The sequence below is a fragment of the Amblyomma maculatum genome, chromosome 11 (genome assembly GCF_055883805.1).
Source record: "Amblyomma maculatum isolate TAMU_Amacu chromosome 11, ASM5588380v1, whole genome shotgun sequence".
Classification (NCBI taxonomy): Eukaryota; Metazoa; Arthropoda; class Arachnida; order Ixodida; family Ixodidae; genus Amblyomma; species Amblyomma maculatum.
This window is the reverse complement of record NC_139354.1, coordinates 37,867,678-37,890,116: the sequence shown is the minus strand read 5'-3', so window position 1 is coordinate 37,890,116 and position 22,439 is coordinate 37,867,678. Positions and strand designations below refer to the sequence as shown.

Here is a 22,439-nt window from a genome sequence, read left to right as displayed (position 1 = left end):
GAAAAGACATGGTGTGCTAGAAGGGTTATTTAATTGGCGCTCTGCTGCATTAGTTCTAAAAATGGATACAACCACCAGATGTGCACCATCTTCTGTTTTACTGTGCTGTAAGGACACGGTGACAAATATTGTCGCGCGATGGCCCATGATAGTGTGCACAGTATTACCAGCAAGGCTGACACGGTAGGGCTGCTAAATCTTGGGTTGACTTGTGCTCACAAGACATCTGTCGGTAGTCAGTGAGGATAAGAACAGCTGTCACTACCAGTCATGCATAACTTAGAAGTCAGTTCAAACAGGAGGCAAAGAAAAATATGGTATTCAGTTTGGATGTAATTCAAGTTAATTATGTAGGAAAGTGGCAGATCACTTCCACATATAATAAGGCCAATTGCTGATGAGCATAGCTGATGTTGGAACAAAATAATACTGGCAAAACTCGCAAAAAATGACAGCAAAGAAGAAAATTGGAAATGTTAAAACAAAAAAGGCTTGTATAGCATTTAAAAGGTTTTATTCAAATCTAGTTGTTCAAAGTAAACAAGAAAATTTGGATGTACTTGTGCAGGCAAGACAGGCTAATAATGATTATATGAGTCCTAATCGATACTAATCTGAGCAAAGAAAGTAAAATTTTTATTTACTTCGTGATGTTTGTTTGTTGCAGGGCTTTGAGCCTCGAGGTACCATTCTGGCGCAACGTTTGGCTGCCTGGAAGAATCTCCAGACGGCATCATCATGGGGGGGCATGCTGTCCATGTACCCCGAGCCCCAGGGCATCTCGAGGAAGCCCAAGACCTCCACCACTACCACAGCAACTGTGGGGGCATCAGCACAATCTGATGGGGCCTCCTTCATTTCGCCATCGACACTGGTGCCATCTGGGGGTGTGGAGGTGAGAGACAAGCCGCACACTATTGTTTTGTTGCAAAAGCTATGCCAGTGTTGCAGTAAAACAGTGTTGGTACAGTGTGTAGTTTCTGGGAGCGAGGCATCCAGCAGCACTGCCCGCTGTCACCTTTGAGATCTTCCTCTCCTGCCCACTGTGGCAGTGATCCGATCAGCCATCGGACAACAATAGTTCCGCCTCACGCGGAAAAAACCCATTATGTGGCCGTGACACCTTTTCCCAAGCATTTCACCACAGAAGAGCCGAGCACCAGGCCGGGGGAAAGCTTGTACCCATTGAAAAACTGGTAGATAACCGGCGGCATCAGGGATCGAACCCGGTACCTCCCGTATGCGAGGCGGATGCTCTACCACAAGGCACCCTTATCCACCTTCTACCCGCCACGGCGGTGCAGTGGTTAGGGTGCTCGACTACTGTGCCCAAGGATGCGGGTCCGAATCCCAGCCACGGTGGCCGCTTTTCGATGGTGGCGAAAAGCGAGGCGCCCGTGTGCTGTGCGATGTCAGTGCGCGTTAAAGAACCCCATAGTGGTCCAAATTTTCGCAGCCCTCCATCTCATAGCTCGAGTCGCTTTGGGACATTAAACCCCACAAAACAAACGAACCTCATCCACCTCCATTCGCCAGAAGTGCCATCCGCCAATCTCCCCCCAACTCAACTCTCTACCTTAAAACACGCGCCGGAGTGGAACGAAACAGCGGCGGTGAAATAGATTGCAAAGTCGCGGTGGCAAAACTCAAGTGCCCTTTGAAAGGACCAGCCACCTTTCCACACTGTGTCCACCCTCAAAAAGTGCAAGCCCTCTATCTCACCAATCAGAAAATTTCTGCTGCGCGTGTTAAGTTTCTGCTTAGAGTAGAGGCATTCATTAGAGCAGTAGAAGCATCCAAGTGTTCATCAAGTGTAAAACCAGCTGTTTTCACAGACTTGTCATCGTCGCATCAGAGCCTGCATATTCAGAGTTTGTGTCGTTTTTCAGATGCGTCATTTTCACCCTCATCTGATTGGAGGAAACGCTGGAACCAAAATGGGGGGGAAATCGAACTGACATCCGGTAAAAATGACACTTCCGAAAACTTCTGAAATCATAGGAGCAGTTCACAAGAACAGTTCTGACTGTGGCTACCTCGGCATTGTCGATCGTAGTCCCACTTGTCACGCGCACCCTGGGTGTGTGTGTTGTTCTATGAGAGCCCAGTTTCAGGGAGAGTAGTGCACATATAAATGCTTCACTGCAGCCAGATGGAAGGTGTGTTTTACTACAGGTACTCTTTTCCTAAGGTGTGTTGCCATTTGTTTTATTATTGCCATAGCAAGCAAGGCGTAACTAAACACTGGCATTTTGAGTGTCACATTGAGTGAGACTGTGGAGTCTCAACTATCTGAGCCTCACTGGAAGTGGACAGAGCAGCCATTGGTGAATTTCCTATGGAGACGTACCGTAATGACCTGATCTAACCAAGCGCAATAAGCCGACTGTCTTCTAGATTCTAGAGACGAGAGAGGCAGAAGTTGTCGCAGAAATTGTCATGAATACCAGCAAAAGCACTTAGAGCACCTATATAATAAGCACTTATAAAGTAGAGTGTACACGCTTAAGGGCGAACAGGAAACAACTGGCTTGCATTCAATCGCCAGTCTTAGTCTGAATCAAAGCATACTAGTAGTGCAGTTAGTGGGAATAGTGAGGGACAAATAGCAGGAGACGCTTGAATATTTATTGAAATGTTTCTCTTTATAGTAGGCTCTAGTGCATTTTGCCATAGCTGATGGCATTGTTCCCTCATCAGCTGTAATGTTTCCAGAATGCACGTTTGAATTGTCTCTTCACGTTCTTGGAAAGAGTGTTTTCTCAAGGTAATCAGTACATTACAGAGTGCGAACTTCAACAAAAGTAAGGAAAGTGCCACGCCTCGCCGATTTAGTCATCTTGCCATTTACCGTCATTCCTAAAGTGACTTGATTATGTTTCTACTTATGATTGGATTAGTATGGTCAGTAGATCAATTGCCACTTGTTGTTGCAATATATTCTGGTTGGATCAGTCACCAAATATGCTTGAGAGGAGATGAATTTGAGCTAGTAGTTACACAATTTTATTACATTAGGACACGAATTAAAAAAAAAAAAGAGGCAGCTGCTAACTATGGACTGTGGTAAGTAGCATGTGTATTATCCTGCTGAACAGTAAACAGAATCAGTTTTTTACTGTAATAAACAAACCTGAGGTATTCTTGAGTTTATAGTTTGGTTTGATGGTTAATTTTTATTTAGGTAACTAGAAAAACCTTACCACCGGATCAGTTTTTGTCACAGGGGAATTATGTGTGGCTGTTACTGCTGACTTGAATTTCATCCAACTATACAGCTGGGCGTAAGGTCAACGAGTGCTCCTAATCATAATATCAAAACAGACTTTCAGTCTTCAGCACATGGGTGCCTTGCATACGGGAGTGCATTAGGAATCTGATATGATTATGACATAAATTATTCCTCTTGCTATCGTTTTTGTCACTCGGATGCTGTCTGAGTGGTCACGAAATTGCCTGCAGCTCTCTCGTTGTTCGTAACCCTGGCCTTTGTTTTTGCAGCCGACGACCCTCGCACCCAACGCAAGTCAGCCAGAAGTTCCTCCTGCAGATGAGGAAGAGGGCTCGTACGGCCGACTCGTCCAAAGTCCGCCATCATCTAAAGGTCGCAAGCGTAAGAAAGACCCACAGGATGCCCGGTCGGAGCCCGGAAAGCCGCGTCGGAGGCTCAGCACCTTATGGAAGAGCCGAGAAGAAATGGCAGCGCAGAATCGCGAAAGGACTCACTACTTCTGCAGTGACCCCTGTAAGATTTTGTTTTCGTTCAGGCTGATAAGCCGAAGCAGTAAAGAAAAAAACAAATTGGAAAAGTGAACACCTAGAAAACTATCTACTGACAAAAGTACTATAACAAAAAGGCAGAACTTTTCAATGGGGGCAAAAAGCAAGGCACTTGTGTGCTGTTCGATGTTAGTGCACATTAAAGAACCCCAGGTGGTCGAAAATTCTGGACCCCTCCACTACGGTGTCTATCATAGCGTGTGTCGCTTTGGGACGTTAAACCCCATAAACGAAACCAAACCAAACGTACTGAGCTCCTCACAGAAAAAATTTGGCTTGTAAACAGGGGCTTCCATGTGGATTTAAATATTCTTGAAGACTGTGTTGCAAAAACTTGTACTAATACATCCAAAATTTAAGAGGGGAGGTGGTGTTTTAAAAGGCTCTTGTGGAGGACGACATTCCAGAAAAACTTGCAATTTAAGCAATTTCTTTGTTTTATATACGCAGCGTCACAAGGATATGTTATAATCATATACAAGCTGGATTTGTTTAGAGGGATATGTAGTATTGGAAAAAAGCATTAAATAAACCACACACTATAAGTTACTCCTTCGATTGCAGCTCACTGTACTATTTAGTTCCAATTTAACTTATCAATGTGTACAAGGCTACAACTTTCTCAGCAGCCTTAACAGCAAACATTTTCTCTTGTGAATTCGCCAATTATTCACAAACACTGCGCCCCGCTATGGTGGCTTGGTTCTTAGGGTGCATGACTGCTGATGCCGAGGACACAGGGTCGGTCCTAGCTATGGCGGCCGCTGGTCGCTTTTCGAGGTAGACAAAAGGTAGGGCGCCATATACCGTGCGATGTCAGTGCACATAAATAACTTCACGTAGTCGAAATTTCCGGAGCCCTCCACTACGCTGACACTCATTCCCAGAGTTGCTTTGGGATGTTAAGCCCCGCAACCTAGACGAAACCATCATGGACAAACTGGCTGTTTCCTGAAGCTTTCCAAATGCAGGCATGCATTTTATATTGACGTGCACAGTTTTAATAATCCTTCTTTTCTGTATCTTTTTTGCCTGAGTGCCTTCCTTGGTGTTCCCAGAGTTCCTTGCTATGTCGCTTATGTGTCAAACTGGGTTTTATATAGCTCTCGAGAGGAAGTGAGAAGGCAGGAGGCCTAACCAGAAGGACGTTTTTCGGTTGGCTACTCTGCATTGATGGAGAGGAATGGGGTGATGGAAAAGGGAAAAAGATTAAAAAGGGAGTATAGAAGGACATCGGGGGTCAGAATTTTAGCTTGAGTCCCCTTTGAAAATGTCTCTTTTGATGACCCTGAATGGGATCTGAACCACCGCTTTCAGCATTTTACTGGAAGCAAATTCGGTGGCTTGAATCTGCCATGGTTACTTCTGGTGTTTTGGCCAATCATGGTGATGCTGAAGGAAATGTTTAAGAATGGGGGCACAGCTAAGGACATGCTCGTCGCCAAGTCACACTTTGTCGCAAGAGCACAATGCTATCAGCCGTCAAAACAGTCCTTTGTACGCCTTGTGGGCTTGGATCGGTGTGACTGCGGTCCGAAGTTTGCTCTGTATCGGAAGGCGTGGTTCAAGGCAATCTAGAGTACTGCACAGCATTTGTCTTTTGCCACTAAATGCAGGGCACTCAAACACTGGGTATGTTATGCACAACTCATGGATTCCTTGTTAGGCTGTCACGGTTCCCTGTCATCCATGCTACAGCTCCATTTGATCACTTCCTTTTGGACTGACCACGCTGTGACTGCTTATGCAGTCGAGCCTTTACATGTAAGGCCCAGGTATTTCAAAATTGGCTATATTGAATGCACAGACTCCCCATATCTTGAACATCCCATGTAAAAGTATAGGATAGTCGGGTTATATGTTGAACTGCAATTTTGCAAATTGTTTAAGTGGCACTCCTGCTAACTGCACTCTTCTACTATTTTCTGCACACGGAAGCAGGTGTCTTGTATTTGTTTTCCATGTCGCATTGCTGTCATATGTTGAAGTCGGCCTAACCAATTGAAGCCAAGTCACGGACCCCACTTGGTATGATTCATTGTTGAAAGTGTTGTGGAAGCTAAGTATACCTTAATTTAAATGAATGATAACTCAGTTATAGTGTACTGCTAACGTGATTAGACATCTTGTGATAGGCAGTGCCTTTGTTGCAAACAGGTTAGATTTTAACGAGTATTGTGTTGCCAAAAATGGGCAGTACATTTCTGCAAGAAACAGGGTTTGAATGTGTGTTCCCTTCAAGGTTTCAGATGATAATATTATCTTTAGCAATTTTCTATGTAGAAAACTTTTTTGCAGTCCCTTTGAAGTTCAACATATACGAGTTTCACTGCGGCAGAATGTTTCATTGTAGAGCCAGTGATTATTAATTACATTTGGCCACTTTCTTCAGGAGTTATATGTGCTTGCACGCTCATTGTTTTGCATGCATGCTATCAAGAAAGATGTGGACATCGAAGTGGAAGCGTTCCTCATAATCTTTCGAGAGCCATCGAGGTTTAGCAAGACTAACAAGACTGAGAACCCCTATCCTACTTTACACTGTAACTGTAGACAGGCAACAGAGGCTGTGTACGGTAGGGACCAGTAGTAGTAGACTGAGAAGGAGGCAGCAGACAAGACGTGCCCTAATGTAGCAACATCATCAACCTACAGTTATAAGTGGTCACCTTTAGAACATGCGTCCAATGGCCACAGAGCAAGTCAGCATCTCATTACAAATGCATATTCTTGCAGTAGCGTAGTGTACCATTAGCATTTGCTGAATTTATGGCTCCAAGGCCCTCTGCTGGGCCATGCCTTATAGCCTGCATAGTGGCTTGGCCTGTGAAAACTGATGATCGGTCAATCACATGGTGAAGCAAACAACACAGCTTAACTAAGTGGTGAATTGATTGGTTAACCAAATAGGCAGGCAACCATTCAAACAAATAAAAATAAAAAGTCCTTATCGCTCAGTTTACTACTTGACATTCTTTCTGTTTCCTTGCCAGCCATTGAAGTATGTACCATATTTACTCGCGTAATGCACCTGCTCGCATAATGAACCCACCCCCCACTTTTGCCACTGAGAATTAAAAAAAAAACATTAATCATTAGTGCGTCTATCCTTTACGTGCCGTCGCAGCCGACAGCAGCACGCTAAGGTGCTGTGCTGCGATAACATCATGGTGTGTATGTACAGGGGTAGTCAAAAGTTTCCAGGCCACAGGTTTTGCTTTTGAGATCCTATTAAAGCAATCAATTATCTCAGAGGTTAGAACAATGCTTCTCCTACCCTCCACAGATATTTTGAGATTTGGGGCCATCGTAGCTGCCTGACTATGTTGCTCAGGAACAGCCTCTATGACCTGGGAACTTTTGACAACCCCTGTACCTTTTGACGTAAGCTCTTGTGGTGAGGTTGGGTGGGGGTGCGAACTTAACAGAGTGCCAATGCCCTTAACAGGAATGCCAGCAGCGACTAGCTTGGCTTGTCCGGTTGCACGAGCCTGCTGGTTTGCAGTGCGTGTCGCGATTGAGCTTGGTGTGCGACAAAATCATTGCCACAAAATTATTGGAATGCATGATAGCAGTAAACACCTTTTAAAGCAAACGATGCTAAAGCCGGCGTCATGATTGCTGCTGACCGCGTGCTTCCATTGATTGATGGATAGGAGGATGGACAACTAAAAAAAAAAAAGGTTTTTTTTTCGCGTTAATGAACCCTACCCCCAAACTGACATCAGTTTTTCATTAATGAATCATTACATTAATAAATGCGGTATCAGTTACTGATTTTCTTCATTAGCTTGTGGCAACAAACTTTTGTGTGGTTTGACTTATTGTGTTTGTGGCATGAAAGTTGTCACTGTGTTGTTTTGGTGCAGCACGGAGTCACGGCCATGTGGTCTTTGGACCAAGGGTCCCCGGTGCCAACCTGTTCACACTGGAGGCTCTGCACTCCATCTGTCGGATAGACATGGAGGCGCTCCGGCGTCCGACCAGCTTGCGTTCCATCTGCGAGCGTGTCAGTCCACGTCGCTGCTGCATGTCGTGGTCCATCCCGCACTTCGTGGCACTGCTTCACAACCGCTCTTCGTGCCTGGACATCACTGCGGCTGACGTCAAGGAGGTAATCATCATTGTTCTGTTTTTTATGTGTTTATGTGTTTTATATTTATTTCCCTTATATTCACATTTAATTACCTTTGTCATGTGTCGCATCTTTCTTGCCATTTCTTGGTGTTCATTTGTTTTATTGCACAGTTAATTTGTATGCTCTGACCTGCATTTCAGTACTGACACCCCTTGCTTTTTTTCCTTGACATATCAAAAAAGCAGAGTGATCGATCGATCGATCAATCAATTAGTCTGATCGATTGATCAATCAGTCAGTCAGTCCAAATTATATTTGTCTTCTAAAAATGAAGAAAGGGGGCAACAGAAAAAAGCTGCAAAAAGCAGCCTGATGAAGCCCGGCACCCTTGGTGCTGTTACAGCAGCATAAAAAAATATTAAAGCACAAATTGAGGTCACATTTGTACAAAAACTCTTTAAATACAGAGTGCAGTGTAAATGTTTACACAAGGGGCACAATATAGTGGGCGACAATATTAGGCGTGCAAGAGGCAACACGTTATCACTACAGTGTATATATAGAAGAAATAAAAACACATAAAAAGCATAAAAAACAGAGAATGGTATGGTCAGATGGTTTCATCCAGCAAATGATAGACGTGACATATAAAAGCTTGAAAGGGAAGACAAACATATTTGAGGATAACAGAAAGATGGTAGATGTGATCAGGTTAGCGGATTTGCTTGGTTTAGGGGTAGGAGTTGAGCGCAGTACGAGGCATTAAATTTCAAATTTTAGACTACTTAAAGGAGCTTCTTATGTCCAACAGTGCTGTCTCCGCTAGAAAAAGATTCCACAAACTTCGGTGCACCCTTTTTGGGGCAAAACCAGTTTCAAGCGCCTCAGCCTGCAAAAGTGGTTAGTGGCTCAGTTTGAGTGTTCAGTTGAATTCCAAAAGTTCACTGGAGTTCACGTGGGTTCATTTTATGAGAGTTGGGCAGACCTGAGTCCCAAGCCGTCAGAGCGAGTTTCAAAAAGTTCGTCATTCGGTCAACGGACCACAAGAAGAACCGCAATTGGGCTTTACATTACACAATGGATTTGGGTCTTTTGCAGATCAACAAACAGCAGTGTATAAATGAATGAGTCACCAGACAGTCTAGGCAATATCAGCTTGGGCATTCAAACTCTGCAGTTGCGAGGAAAAGAAACTCTTACAAAGTCTTGATGCAAAAATATGAAATCAAATTTTATAATAAAAGGAGCTGAATAAGGTATGTGGAATCCACTCATTTTCTGTCTATAAAACATGGTCCTAAGCAAAACATTTTTGTTAATATTAGAGCTTGGTTGTCCAAAATTTCACATTTGATCAATTTTTAGGAGCTGTTTTCAAATCTGGTGTTAATTTCTGTCTCTCTAGTTCGTTTTTAATTTTTGAAAGCCATCCATTTGAAATACAAGGGCGTTTTTGTTTACCTATTTGATGTCAGTATAGATTCCACAAAGCAATGACTAATATGTCATTTCTTTCATTGTGCACAATGAGAATAAGTGCTCTATGTATGTATGTATATAAATTTTTTGGAGGCTTAAAAAAAAATATTACCCTTTAATTTGGTTTCTATTGGTGAAAATATGATGCTTTTGCAAATATATCTGTTTCACAATAATAAATTGCAATAAAGATAGCATAGGGTAGCTGTGTTTTGCAAATACTAAAGAATGTCCACGCGAAATTTCACAACGTTGACAGCTGAAGTAATGCCCTGCAGAAGCAGTAAGGTTGCTTGAAAATAATAAAGAGTTTTTTTAAATTTCAACAAACTGTACAGCAGCGGTACAGCAGCTTCAAGCCACTGGCGGCGGTAGGTTTGATAGTGACGTTGCAGCTTTTGGGGACAGAAAAAATCTTGTTTCTAATTTCTTTTAAGACCGCTGGGGGACTCACAAAATGCGAAAAAGCTCTTTCTATTTACCTGCAATGCCACAAAATAGGTAGATGGCGCGTTTGAAATTTGTGGCTGTATAAAAGCAGCCCAGGGCCTGTATTCCGAGTTTGCGTCGTTATCGAAGTGTCGCTATCTCACTTGACCTTGAGTCATCTGATTGGTCGAAACGCTTGAACTGGGTGTTGCCAATAAGGAACCGGAAGAGGTGGCCACATCATATTCCGGGATTTCCACCAATCAGATTACTCGAGGTTGGGGAGATAGCGACACTTTCGATAACAACGCAAACTCGGAATATGGTCCCAGTTCTGCCCATTGGTCCATCACCTTGTGTGCTCACATAGTACATTTTTATCATCGCACGTCTGCATTCAAATCTGGGGCTTGTGGAAATGAAAGAGGAAGGGCTAAAAAGATAATAAAACAAGTTAAAAAAAGGTTTTTTTTTTAATCAAAAGTTTTGTTTTTTTCACGCGCATTTTCATTATAGGAGCCATCTTTTGTGAAATCACCTTTATCACACACAGTCTTGCCAGGGTATTGTCTTGTACAATCTAAACCTGCTTTTCAGCCTTTGGATTACAATACTCACAGAATCAGGTTTCTTCTTCAGCTGAGGCAGATCCAGTTACCACAATATTCCGACCTATGTCTGCAATGTACCCAACTTCGATTAGGGTAACCACCATTCAGTACTCACCATCAAATGTCATCCAAATAAGCAAACATGATGTTATATTGTTACGCAGGTTCTGCAAAGGTTGGAGGCATGTGCACCACACTACCACACCATGAAGCTGAGCCACGACTGCGCCTCGGGGGCGCCACTGTGCCGTGGCGTGCCCGCAGAGTGCATAGAGTACAACGCTGTCTACACCATCCTTCATTACCTGGCTGATGTGGACTTTTTGGCACCAGTTGCTGGCCGGGGGGATGACGATGGCGACAGCCTGATTAGTGCCTGGGACAGCAGTAGCAGCCGTCGCAATGATTCCACTCCGTCGCAGTCTACTTCGGGGAGATTCGTACGCAAGCCACATTTATCGTACACAAGTGTGTTTCTGCCTATTGCGCAGAGTACGATGGCGATGCCTTACTTCAAGGAGCTGGAAGAGTATGGAAAACTGCAGGATGATGTCACAGAGGTAAGTCCTAACAGGGATGGATTATAGGGAGAGGCAGATGTGATTTGTTAACTGAGCAAACTGATCATTAATTGATTTGACCAACACCGTTCCAACTTCGAGTTATTGATCAGTTCGCTCTCGCCCTACCATCTGGTTTGCTGACCGTCGTGGTTAGCTCAGATGGTAGAGCAACTGCCCTGGAAAGGTGGTGGTCCTGGGTTCGGTCCCTGCAATGGGACGAAATGTTTCTTTAGCTATTAAGTTTCTGAGAAAGCTGTAGAGCTTTCCTTTGTAGCCGTATGGCTGCGCTTGGGTGGATGTCTTGAGTAATTATTCCCTTATTACAAATCTAATTCACCTTAGGGGATTCCCCTAAATATTTGACCAATAACAGTTACTTTGGCTGTACCTGAGAAAAAGCAGTGTGCTGGTGTCATAGAGGTAAGCCCTAACAGGGACAGATTAAAGGGAGCAGGCAGATGTGATTTGTTGATAACAGCAGCATAGATGTAGGCAGAGATCTGATATGAAGTACATGTAATTACCGCAGTGCATCGGAAAACCATCCCTTTATTGCATCCACTTATGGATAAAAACCTGATCAGTGATATTCCTTCCAACGGCAATAGTTGCTATAGCTGTATCTGAGAAAAGCAGCGGTGAGCCTTATATGAAGAAAAATTTCAGAAAAGGCATTGCAGCAGTTTTAGAAAAAAAAAAAAAATGTGACAGTCCGATTAATGTCTCATGAAAGGAGTGACGTTACAAAGCCGACTGTGGTGCACCGTCTTCTAGATTCACTGGATGGAAACAAGGGATGTGTTTCTTTAAACCCCCTTTTTTTCTTTTTTTTTTTTTTGGTCCATTGCCTCATTTTTGGCAAAAGGGTTGCGACAATGCAAATTGCTTGATTTGGGGTGTGAAGAGTTGCATGTTTGCAGGGCATTGAGGGATGGACTTTGTGGTGCCACAAAGAACACATACAGTATGGTCCACTGCTAAAGGGAACATGCAATCGTGTGGCCTAAACACTTTTAAAAGCACTGCTGCTGACATTTGACAAGAATAGGTGGCACCATGTGCATGCTCGGGAAGAACAGCCGCCCATACTTACTGCACGTGCACCTTGTGCAACCGTCTGTCGCCGGTTCTTTCGGGAGTGCTTTGTAGAGCATGGTATTCATGTGATTTCATGTTCCCTTTAACACTGGACTGTACTGTACATGCATTGATGGAAGGTAGCCTTGAGACCGGTTCACAATTTCAGCTGTGCTTTATATGTACCAGGATTATAAAAGCCGTTGCTTCAAGGGGTTTCGTTCCGTGTCAGCCTTGAGACCGGTTCACATTTTCAGCTGTGCTTTATATGTACCAGGATTATAAAAGCCGTTGCTTGAAGGGGATTCCCAGGCATAAACTTATTTCAAAAAGCTTTGCCCACTGGCATCTTTCAAAACCACAGCTCAAAGACGTGTTGTATTAAAATTAGGGGTATGCGAATGTTGAAATTTTCGAATACGAATTGAATGCGAATATGAGAAGAAAAAAATGCCTTTGAATACTGAATAGAATATCGGATCAGCGAAAAAAATGGAAAATTAAAAAATAGCAAATACTGTTTGTCTTGTTTATTTCAGAATTCACATGGCATTTGCAAATAACATTATTCTAAAATTGCTTTGAACTGTATTTCAATCCAGTATATATTCTATACAAGATTTCGTATGCCAGTTTTTTTATGCAGGAAAGACCTTCATTATGCCCGGTCGAGCTATCGAAGTGCTGCTGAATACTGTAAAATCTTCCTAATTTGGCCTTTCAAGGGACGAGAAAAATTTCCAAAATAACTAAAAGCTGAAATGATTGAACGGGACTGAAAAATACTGCCGAAAACCAATTTCATCACAGCGATTTCACCCGACTAACACCTTTGAAATGAGGCCGAAGTAAGAATGACGTTTTCTTCCCAGTTATTGTCAAGTGCTCCGTCTAGCACGCTTGTCGGGAAGGCCGTTTTCACAAAAGGTATAGTCCCCCTTCACAGAACACCCCTGTCATGATTCGGTGATGCTTCACTGCACGGCTCACGCAGTCAAGCGTTGCGGTGAAGCGCGCAGTGCAGGAAAACTGCCGTCGTGAATTCTAAAAATTTCGGTGTGTTAGGTGAGTTTTGAATATTGAAAAATTCTGAATAATCACTTTTCCGAATATTCGCGCACCCTTAATTAAAATGCATCTCTCGCGAGCATTTTGCAAAAACACATCTAGAAACCGTACCTTTAAAACGATCTCATGTCACGTGCCCTGCTGCGATGGCTCGATGGTTGGAGCGCTCGATTGTTGATCCTGAGGACTTGGATTTAATCCCGGCCAAGGTGGTCATGTTTTAATGCAGGTGAAATGAAAGATGCCCATGAACTGTACAATATTAGTGTACGGCAAAGAATCCTAGAAGTTTGAAATTACCAGAGTGATTGGTCTACTATACTGTCTCTCATAGCTTGTCTTCCTTTTCCATGAACCCTCAGGTGGTGGGCATGGAGCTGGGGCTGAAGCACACCCTGTTTGATGAGTACCTGGTGCACGACACGGTTTACGTGGCTCTGGCTGGCGTGACGGTGCTGGCTGCCATGTGGGCTTACACGCAGTCATTCCTTGTGACATCCGTGACGTGCCTGGCCGTCATCTTCTCCCTTGGCACGGCCTACTTCCTCTACACCACCGTCTTCCGCATCTCCTTCTTCCCCTTCATGAACATTCTCACTCTCACCATTGCCATAGGTGGGTTGTAATTAGGTGTAATTATGCTGCGCAGGATTGTCACCTGCTTCAGCATAATGCCATGTCATAACAAATGGCCAGCATTTTTTATGACATTTCTCCAGCACATCGTGCTGAATGGTCAACACACTATGATCACTGTACTGAAAAAATGGCGATTAGTGTTGAAGTGTGAACTCTTAGCATCAAGCCTCACATTATGCAGTGGTTACCATGCTGCAAGATATATTCTTTCTTTTTTAACATTAATATCTGGGAACACTGTTAACAATAAATGTGGAAATTGTCTCTTTCCTATGTCCCTAGTGATGTCTGTACTGACCTAACTGTTGGATATCAGGTCTAATAACATACTGCGTAGCACTGCTTAGCTGCCAACACTGCTTTCATTGGAGTATTGGAGTGTGAAACTAAAGGTGGTAATGAAGGTATGAACGGTTATGCCAATGCTGCCAAGTGTTGTCAAGCATCCACCTCCTAATGCCTGCACAGTTGCCATTTTATTGAATCTGGTGCGTGATTGGGGTTAAAGTAGCCACGAAGGAAAGCTCCAAGCAAAGCATGGTGATTTATCATGAACTACATTTTACTCAAGCACCTTCATCATTAGCGATGTGCATCAGCAATGATGAAAGCGTGCGGCAACCTGCCTTTCAAAATGCCGCCTTACAGCGCATACGGCAATTAGTGACAACCACTGACTTGTTGCTCATTGTTTGCGCTCTTAGAACTGTACTGACTTAAAACATCAGCTGTGCACTTTTAATAATTCTGGATGGGAAGCAGCTGTTGTGTTGGTATGGGTAGCAGAGTAGTGCTTCGCATCAGTGACAGAGAAAGAGAGCTACGATAAACAGGCAAAAAATGGTGGCGAAGGACACAAGTGGTTTAATTTATGTGCCATTGTGGTGTTTTTTTTTATTCTTCTTCGCATCCTTTGTTAGCCATTTATCTTATGACGCTTATAGTCAGTTACAGATCAAGAATGCAGTGGCAAATACTTGTCAAAGGAGGCTTTTCAGCCAATGATGTCAGTTCTCAGTGCTGCTGACCCTCCAGAGGAAGGGACAACAGCTTTTGCGCACGTTTTCATAGATTGGGCAGTTTCTTTCTTTGTCACTCACTCCCACGAGAGAGGATAAAGCCTTTGGTGCCTTAGTTTGTGGAATGCTTGTCTCTGTCGACGCCATTGCTTGGAGGGCTTCCTTTGAGGAATGAACTTCACCGCTGTTTCTGACAATAGTTGGGATCATGTCGCCCTCTGGCTGCCTGTCTGTTGCACACCTGTTCATTGAGCCAGCAGTCACGCTGCGGATCACATCACACAAATCGTATCACAACGGATCGGTCACGCTGCTACATTGTGCTGGTCATCCATCACACCAGATCGCACCAGTAACATCAGGTCACTGCTGTAGCAGACTGACCCCTACGGATACTGAGTGCTCCAAAACTAGATATATGTTTTTTGCCGCCGCTAATGATATTTCATTTTAAAAATATTTGCCTATGTCAAGGCTCTTCTTGTAGAAGGGTCTGAATGCATCGCAGCCAGAGGCTGGCTTGCCCAGACTGATGCAAGGGAAAACGTGTCAAGGCATGAGCAGAACTTCGTTCAATCCTAAATTCTTGCTTATAATATAATCCAGATGGTTCAGTTAGTCAAATTGTCATCTCTCTATCATCCTGACTGTTCCACCCAGCACCTCCACCATTTGTACAGTAAAGGTTGTGCCATCAAGGTCTTGCAGTTAGAGTACAATGTCACAATCTTCGATCAGTTGAGAATTGGCACAGTCAACCAATTGTAATTTTTATTCTTTGTTGAGAGAGAGCCACTGGGGTTTTTTAAGCCTTTTTGAGCATTTTGTCTTTCACACACTACCGACATTTGTAACAGGAATAATGTGAAAAAAAGGAATGTGGCAACTGAAGTGCAGTTCTGTGGAAAACACTTAGTAAATTGGCTTTTTTACGTGGAACGTTTCCTCATGGGAAACGATGGGCTCTAATTATGTCTGTTGCAGGCATTGGGGCAGATGATGCCTTCATCTACTGCAAGACGTGGGGAGCTGCTAAGGCTGAGAAGAACAGCGGCACGCTGGTGAAGCTGGTCCGCGATACGCTCCATCATGCCTGCCTCTCCATGCTGGTCACCAGCGTCACGACTGCAGCCGCCTTCTTCGCCAGCTGCGTCAGCAGCATCACCGCTGTCCGCTGCTTTGGGTGAGTCCTTCATATTTCATTGCAAAGCTGTCACCTAGAGTCACATTCGTACTTGACACATTATGAGGCTCCTTGAGAACTAGTAAAAAACTTGCTATAGAATGCAGCCACCAAATGACACTTTGCACTTCACACAGCTTGCATAATAGCCGCAGCTTTAGACAACTGCTATCCCCCCCCCCCCCTTCTCCTTCCCCTTGCACCCCACCTCAACCAATGGCATTGACCTTTTGTCATGACGTCACCATTGACAGCCTTGCCAGATTTTAAATGTTTTACTTCCTGACGAAGCTCTTAATTCCCCTACATCATAATTTAATGAAATTCGTGATTTAATAAAGCCCTTGGCTCAGTGAAATTCTCTGTTAGAAATTTGTTTTGACATTGCCTGAAATCACTGTAACAGCTCATTTCAGCACTGGTTTTTGTTGGATCATTTCACTTCTTGCAATGTTAAACAGAAGACTGATGACACCTCCATTCAGTTTTCCTTACTAGTAAAAATTAATTTTTTAGCTCTCTGCGGCTACATTGGGATCTGTTCAGCAGCAAACAGCTTTATTGCTTGAGGAAACTGGAATTAAAAATGGAATATTGTTTTCTGCCATTCATTTCAGACTTAGTTCAGCAAAGCTAGAACTAACTAAAATTTTTACTCATTTTCCTTTGGAAGTGTTAACCAAGTTGCACTGAGCATTCTGTCATGGAATGTGCTAACTTTTCTAAGGCAAAAATATTTCTTGGCTCATCAGTGGTGCGTGCACAAAATACCGAATCCAGTCATGATTACTTGGCTATTATGCCGTAATGACATTGCAGCCATATTAGTCATAGCCAAAATCCAATCCAGAATCCACATAGCCAATACCGAATCCAGTCATGATGAACTGGCTATGCCTTAATGACATTGCATAATGACTAGCCACATTAGTCATAGCCAAGAATCCAAGTTATAGCCAAATATCGAATCCAGAATCCACATAAGCCAATACTGAATCCAGTCATGATTAATTGGCTATGCCTTAATGACATTGCATAATGACTAGCCGCATTAGCCATAGGCAACAACACAACTCAGAATTCACAGAACAAGCTAGCCAAAGCTGATGCAAGACGCTCCTATACGCTTTCGCATTACTACACGTAAGGTGACTTAAGTCTAATCCCTTTAAACTTTTTTCTTCTCCATTGGCAGCCTGTTTGCGGGCACAGCTGTGCTGGCCAGCTTCTTCTTCACGGTGACATGGTTACCCGCGGCACTCATTGTGGCGGAGAAGTGGTGCTCCTCGACATGCTGCCTTTGTGTGCCTCCCTTCGGCGTGTACCTGCCACGGCTCAAACGCTTCTGGTGCTGCGCCCCTGTCTGTGCTGCCTTGTGGCGCCTGCACCACAGGTCAGGAACAATGAACTTGCTGTTTTGTGCGTTAGCCCCCTAGATGGTGCATGAACCCAAAAAGAGTATGGTGTCCCAACATGAGAACACCCTTTGTACCACTTCGTGTTGCCTTTGTGCCCTGAAAGAGGCATGTTGAGACAGTCTCACTTGACAGTCGTGTATGGCAAGCAATGGTGTGGCATGGTTTTTTTCAGCAATGAAAGAAACAGCGCTTATTTTGTTTTCTCATGGCAGTAATGATCTGGCGGTTTGCTGTACGTGTCTCGCGCCCGATCAATCACTGCGATTGCAGTCAAACAACAACCAATCACCAACTCACGTGCACCTCAGTGCTTTGGCTGCCTGAGCTGTGACTTCTTTTTTCTCTTTGTATCCATAATATGAAGTGTAAAAGTAGGGGTGTGGGAATATTGAAATTTTCAAATACGAATCGAATATTGGCTTAATGAAAAGAAAAACTGAAAATTAAAAAATAGCAAAATCATTTGTCTTGTTTACTTCAGCATTCACAGGGTGCTCTCAAATAAAATCAATCTAGAATTGTGCAGAAGTGTGTACCATATTGAAAAATCCAATATAAATTTTATACAAGATTTTGTATACCGGCTTTTGTACTGGGAGGACCTGCATGAAACCAGGAGGAGCTGCCGTATCACTGCAGAATACAGTAGGCACCGTAATTCAGCTTTCAAGAGACCGGAAAATGCGTCCGAATCAACCGAAAGTTTCAATTATTGAATAGGCCTGAAAAAACTGGCAGAAACTATTTGCATCGCAGTAATTTATCTGATCAACACCAGCGCAATGGCTTTCAGCATTTGAGATGAAGCTGAAATGAGAATAATGCTTTTCCCAGCTTTGTTAAGCTCTTTCTTTTTGTGCACACTGTCTGGAAGGCCCTCTCCACAGAAGAGGTGGTCCCTCTTCACAAAATGGCCCCGTCGCATTTTGAGGATGCTTCGCTGCGCGGTCAAGGCAGTCAAGCATTGCGGTGAAGTGCGCAATGCAATGAAACTACGATGAATTAGAAAATTTGCGATTTACTCAATAGTTTTCCAATATTTGGGAAATTTTGAATATCAATTTTTTTAATACAAATTCAGATAACAAACATATTCGATTCATATTCAAAATTTTGAATATTTACATGCGCCTACGTAAAAGTTGTGGGTGTCTATTTAAATCCCTTCACACCCGATGTCAGTATGCAAACCAAATGTGGGCTTCCATACAGGTTCCTGTTGCGTACGAAGAGAAGAGACCCACTGCAGGGTTTGAACACTGAGTTGAAGGGGGTCTGGTCTGCTCTTGACATGCCTATGCATTCTCATTTCAAGGAAATTAGCGACATTCACAGTACACACAGTTACTATTATGCAGAGAGCTATGATACAGCCACAGCACTCCATTACACTACCTTATACACACCTTGTCCACCACAACTCAATAGTGGGCCACAGCAGATGCGTGCATATACAAAGGTTGGCACACCCGGGCTGGTATGGCAAGTAAACTCTGGCACAAAGGGCTGTTAACTCTGGTCAGCAGCAGCTGTTGCTCGGCAGGGCTCACCAGGCACTTGCAGGTTCCCTAAGGGTAGCTGCGAGGCTCTCAGCTCATGATGTTAGGGACCAGCTTGACAAGGAATATGAATGTCTGTCAACACAGGCCTCAGGGGTAGCAAAAAGCGATCGCCCATGTACAGTATGGCGCACTGTTAAAGGGAACATGAGATCGCATTGCTGGCGTGCTTTACAAAGCACTCCTGAGAGAGCCAGCGACAAACGATCGTACAACATGCATGTGCAGTACACACAGCCGACTGCTCTTCCCGAACATGCACTTGGTGCCATCCATTCTTGCCAGTGGTTGGCAGAAGTGCTTTGCAAAGTATTTAGGCCACGCAATCTCATGTTCCCTTTAACAGTAGACCGTACTGTACCTTGTTGCTGAGCCCTGACCCCATGTCCCATGCTCGTCGCTCCGTTTGAAACTCCCTACGCGCACCCATGACCAGCCCTCGTGGAAACGCAACTTCACACCTATGTCATACCACTGCAGCACAACGAGATGGCTTTTGCTGTGACGCCTTGGAGCGTGGCTGGGATGGCCAGAGGACCAGCAATGGGGGCCACATAGAGTCCAGAGCTTGAAATACATATGAAATACATCAAAGTACAGCTTCTCCATTTACAACCGCAAAATGTAATATATACTCGGTCTAGTTCGGTAAAACTGGAGGACGATTCCTCCTCTTTTCATTTTGTCGCAGCCAGCTCTGTAAAGGAAATATAATATCTCATTTGATATTTGCGAAGTAAATGAAACCCCCACAATTATTTTTTACTTCAGCACCGTGAACCTCGCGAATGAACGCTTGAAGGCGCAAAAGCAGTTGCGCAGCGGCGGTCGCCACAGAAGCGGGCGGCCAGGGTCCGGTACATCCTGCGCGCCCATCGCAGCAGAATAGAGCGCAACTCGCTTCAAGTAGCTCCCACTGTACCTTCGGCCATAGTGCAGGCCATATGAAAGAGCGCGCGCCACCGCCGCTTGAGTCCGGCCCTGGCTGCAGCTACTTATTTTGTATTTCTGGTGTTGGTAAGAACTACTGTAACTGATTCTTTGCCACTGTGTAAGTGCTGTCGATTGCATAATGTTAACCGAAAAACACTTTTGGCGGTAATGACTTTAGTCAACAGTACCACATACTGGTTCGGCAAATGTGTGCTTGTAAGAAAATGTAAAAAGCGTCTCTTTTATTTCATCGCAATTTTCGTGCAGCGACGTCATAATGCAATTTATTGTGCAATGGACCCCTTGCAAAAATCGTTAAGTAGGCTTTCCCACGCTGCTTCTTTCCCCAAACATGGCGTCACTGGCTGCCAGAAAAACGGCGATATAGACCTGAAATCGCATATTGCTTCTACACAGATGCATTTAGTGGTAATAGGGCAGTCATGCGAATATGTTCTGATGCATAAATCATATGAATTATGGCCATAATACAATGTTTCAATACATTGCAATTCTGCCATTAGTGGGGAATGCAGCATAGAGGTGAAGCCGACTTAACATTTATGAAAGGGGTCTATTCACTTCCAAAGTAACACTCTAGCTTTGTGACTGCTATAACAAATGCACTAAAAGCACCTAATTGCATTTAGCATAATAATAGTCAAACTTTGTGTAATTATATAACAGTGTGTCTAGCGGTATCAAGCTACTATTGCCATACAAAATTGGAGCAAGCTGTAGACTCTTTGTTTTTCTGCTGTGTGTGCATGGTTTCTACTATCACATTATCTCGTACTGTTACACTCTTATTCCACAAAAGCTGTTGTTTTTGCTCTAATAATTTTTCTGTTATATTTTTGTCAACCCTTTGATGACTGCCTTTTGATGACTGCTCGCGCCTTAATGTTTTTCAGTGTAAAAACTGTACAGAAATGTCGGTCTGACCCCTTCCTTTTTTTCTTTTGCAATGATTGCAGCCTTTCCGAAGGGGCGCGCATTTTTTACGACAAGCTGTTGCCATGCGTTGTGATCCGCCTGCGGTGGTTCTGGCTCCTGTCACTGGCTCTGGTGGCAGCAGGTGGTGCGGTCGCCATCTTCGTCCATCCACGCCTGCGGCTGCCCGAGTCGCCTGAGTTTCAAGTCCTCAGTGCCAGCCATTTGTTTGAGCGCTATGACCTCGACCTGAAGGAACGCTTCTGGTTCGAGAAGGCACGCAGCAGGGTCAGTGGTTTGGTCAAGTCACTGTATTCTTTGGTAACCACATTCATCATCATCATCATGTGGACTATGTCCACTGGAAATCAAAGGCCTCTCCCATTATCTTCAAACTAACTCAGTCCTGTGCTAGCTGCATCCACTCGACCCCTGCGAACTTCCTAACCTCATCCGTCCACCTAACTTTCTGCCTCCCCCTACTGAGCTTTCCTCCCCTTGGAATCCAGTTTGTTGCCCTAAGCGACCATTGGTTATCATGTCTTCACACTATATGCCCTGCCCATTTTCTTTTCTTGATTTCAAATAGAATGTCGTTAACTTGAGTTATTTCTCTGACCTACTCTGCACGCTTCCTATCTCTTAACATTACACCTACCATTTTTCGTTCCATAACCCTCTGTGTTGTCCTTAACTTAAATAAAACTCTCTTCGTTAGCCGCCACATTTCAGCCCCATAGGTGAGTGCAGGTAAGATGCAACTGTTGTTTACTTTCTTCTTGAGTGATACTGCTGCTAGTCATTATCGGTGAGTGCTTGCCAAATGCACTCCATCCCAATCTTATTCTCCCAGTTATTTCCCTTTCAAGACCTGGATCTGCGGTTACCACTCAGGCTGTAATCCCACGTGTGATGCATGCAGGGGTGTCTTTGCCTAAAGAAGGCATTTTCTGATGGTATCAAAATAACCACGAACACCCCACCGTTATTGGTTAGCAGCACATCTATGCATTTAACCAGCTGATATATGTGTCTGTATGGTCTTGCATATCTTAGTGCCGTTCAAGAAAAATTGACAGGTAAACAGAAAAAAACAGCGCAGGACACTGATGCATCTCTTTCCTATGACGTTTCTTTTCGTTATTCCGCTTAACATTTCATGAATATTGTAAAGATGCAAGACATAGCAAAAATTCAGAGAATGCTTGATTACATCATACATTGAGGATGTAAAAAACTGACAGATGGTCTGGCTTTGCCAATTAATGTAGTACAGTAGAACCTCGTTGATAAGCTCCCGGTTCATAAGATTTCCCGTTTCATATGCTCAAAATCGTGAGCAGTACATCTCCCATAGAGTTACACTATTTTTTGGGGGGTAAAATGTTTCCAGATTACGATTTCCCGATTATTATGTTCGAGATTTTGACAAATTGTGATCGTATAATATGTTTTACGATCAACCGGACGTGTGCTAACGGGTGCAAAGGGGCGAAGCATCAAAGAAAGCCAACGTGCCAACATACGAGGCGCTCTTTCCCGTGAAAACGTTACTTCACGAGGGGAAACGCGGTGGCTTCTTTGTGGTGCCTTGGGGCACAGGGGTAAACCATTTAATAACTACAACTATTCATCTACATACGAGCGGGCTGAGTCAGTCTGGGGAACAC

General features: G+C 43.9%; 1 protein-coding gene across 2 annotated transcripts in view; it reads left to right on the top strand.

Moving 5' to 3' along the window:
- disp (RND transporter family member dispatched) overlaps nt 1–22,439 on the top strand; it is a 269,223-nt gene that overhangs the window by 234,234 nt on the left and 12,550 nt on the right. For both annotated transcript variants that reach the window (XM_084584500.1, XM_084584499.1), the window contains exons 5-12: nt 668–895; nt 3,502–3,745; nt 7,650–7,894; nt 10,542–10,937; nt 13,448–13,700; nt 15,728–15,926; nt 17,122–17,319; nt 20,814–21,057. In XM_084584500.1, coding sequence (XP_084440626.1) covers nt 668–895; nt 3,502–3,745; nt 7,650–7,894; nt 10,542–10,937; nt 13,448–13,700; nt 15,728–15,926; nt 17,122–17,319; nt 20,814–21,057 — 2,007 coding nt within the window. The remainder of the gene's footprint in view (nt 1–667; nt 896–3,501; nt 3,746–7,649; nt 7,895–10,541; nt 10,938–13,447; nt 13,701–15,727; nt 15,927–17,121; nt 17,320–20,813; nt 21,058–22,439) is intronic.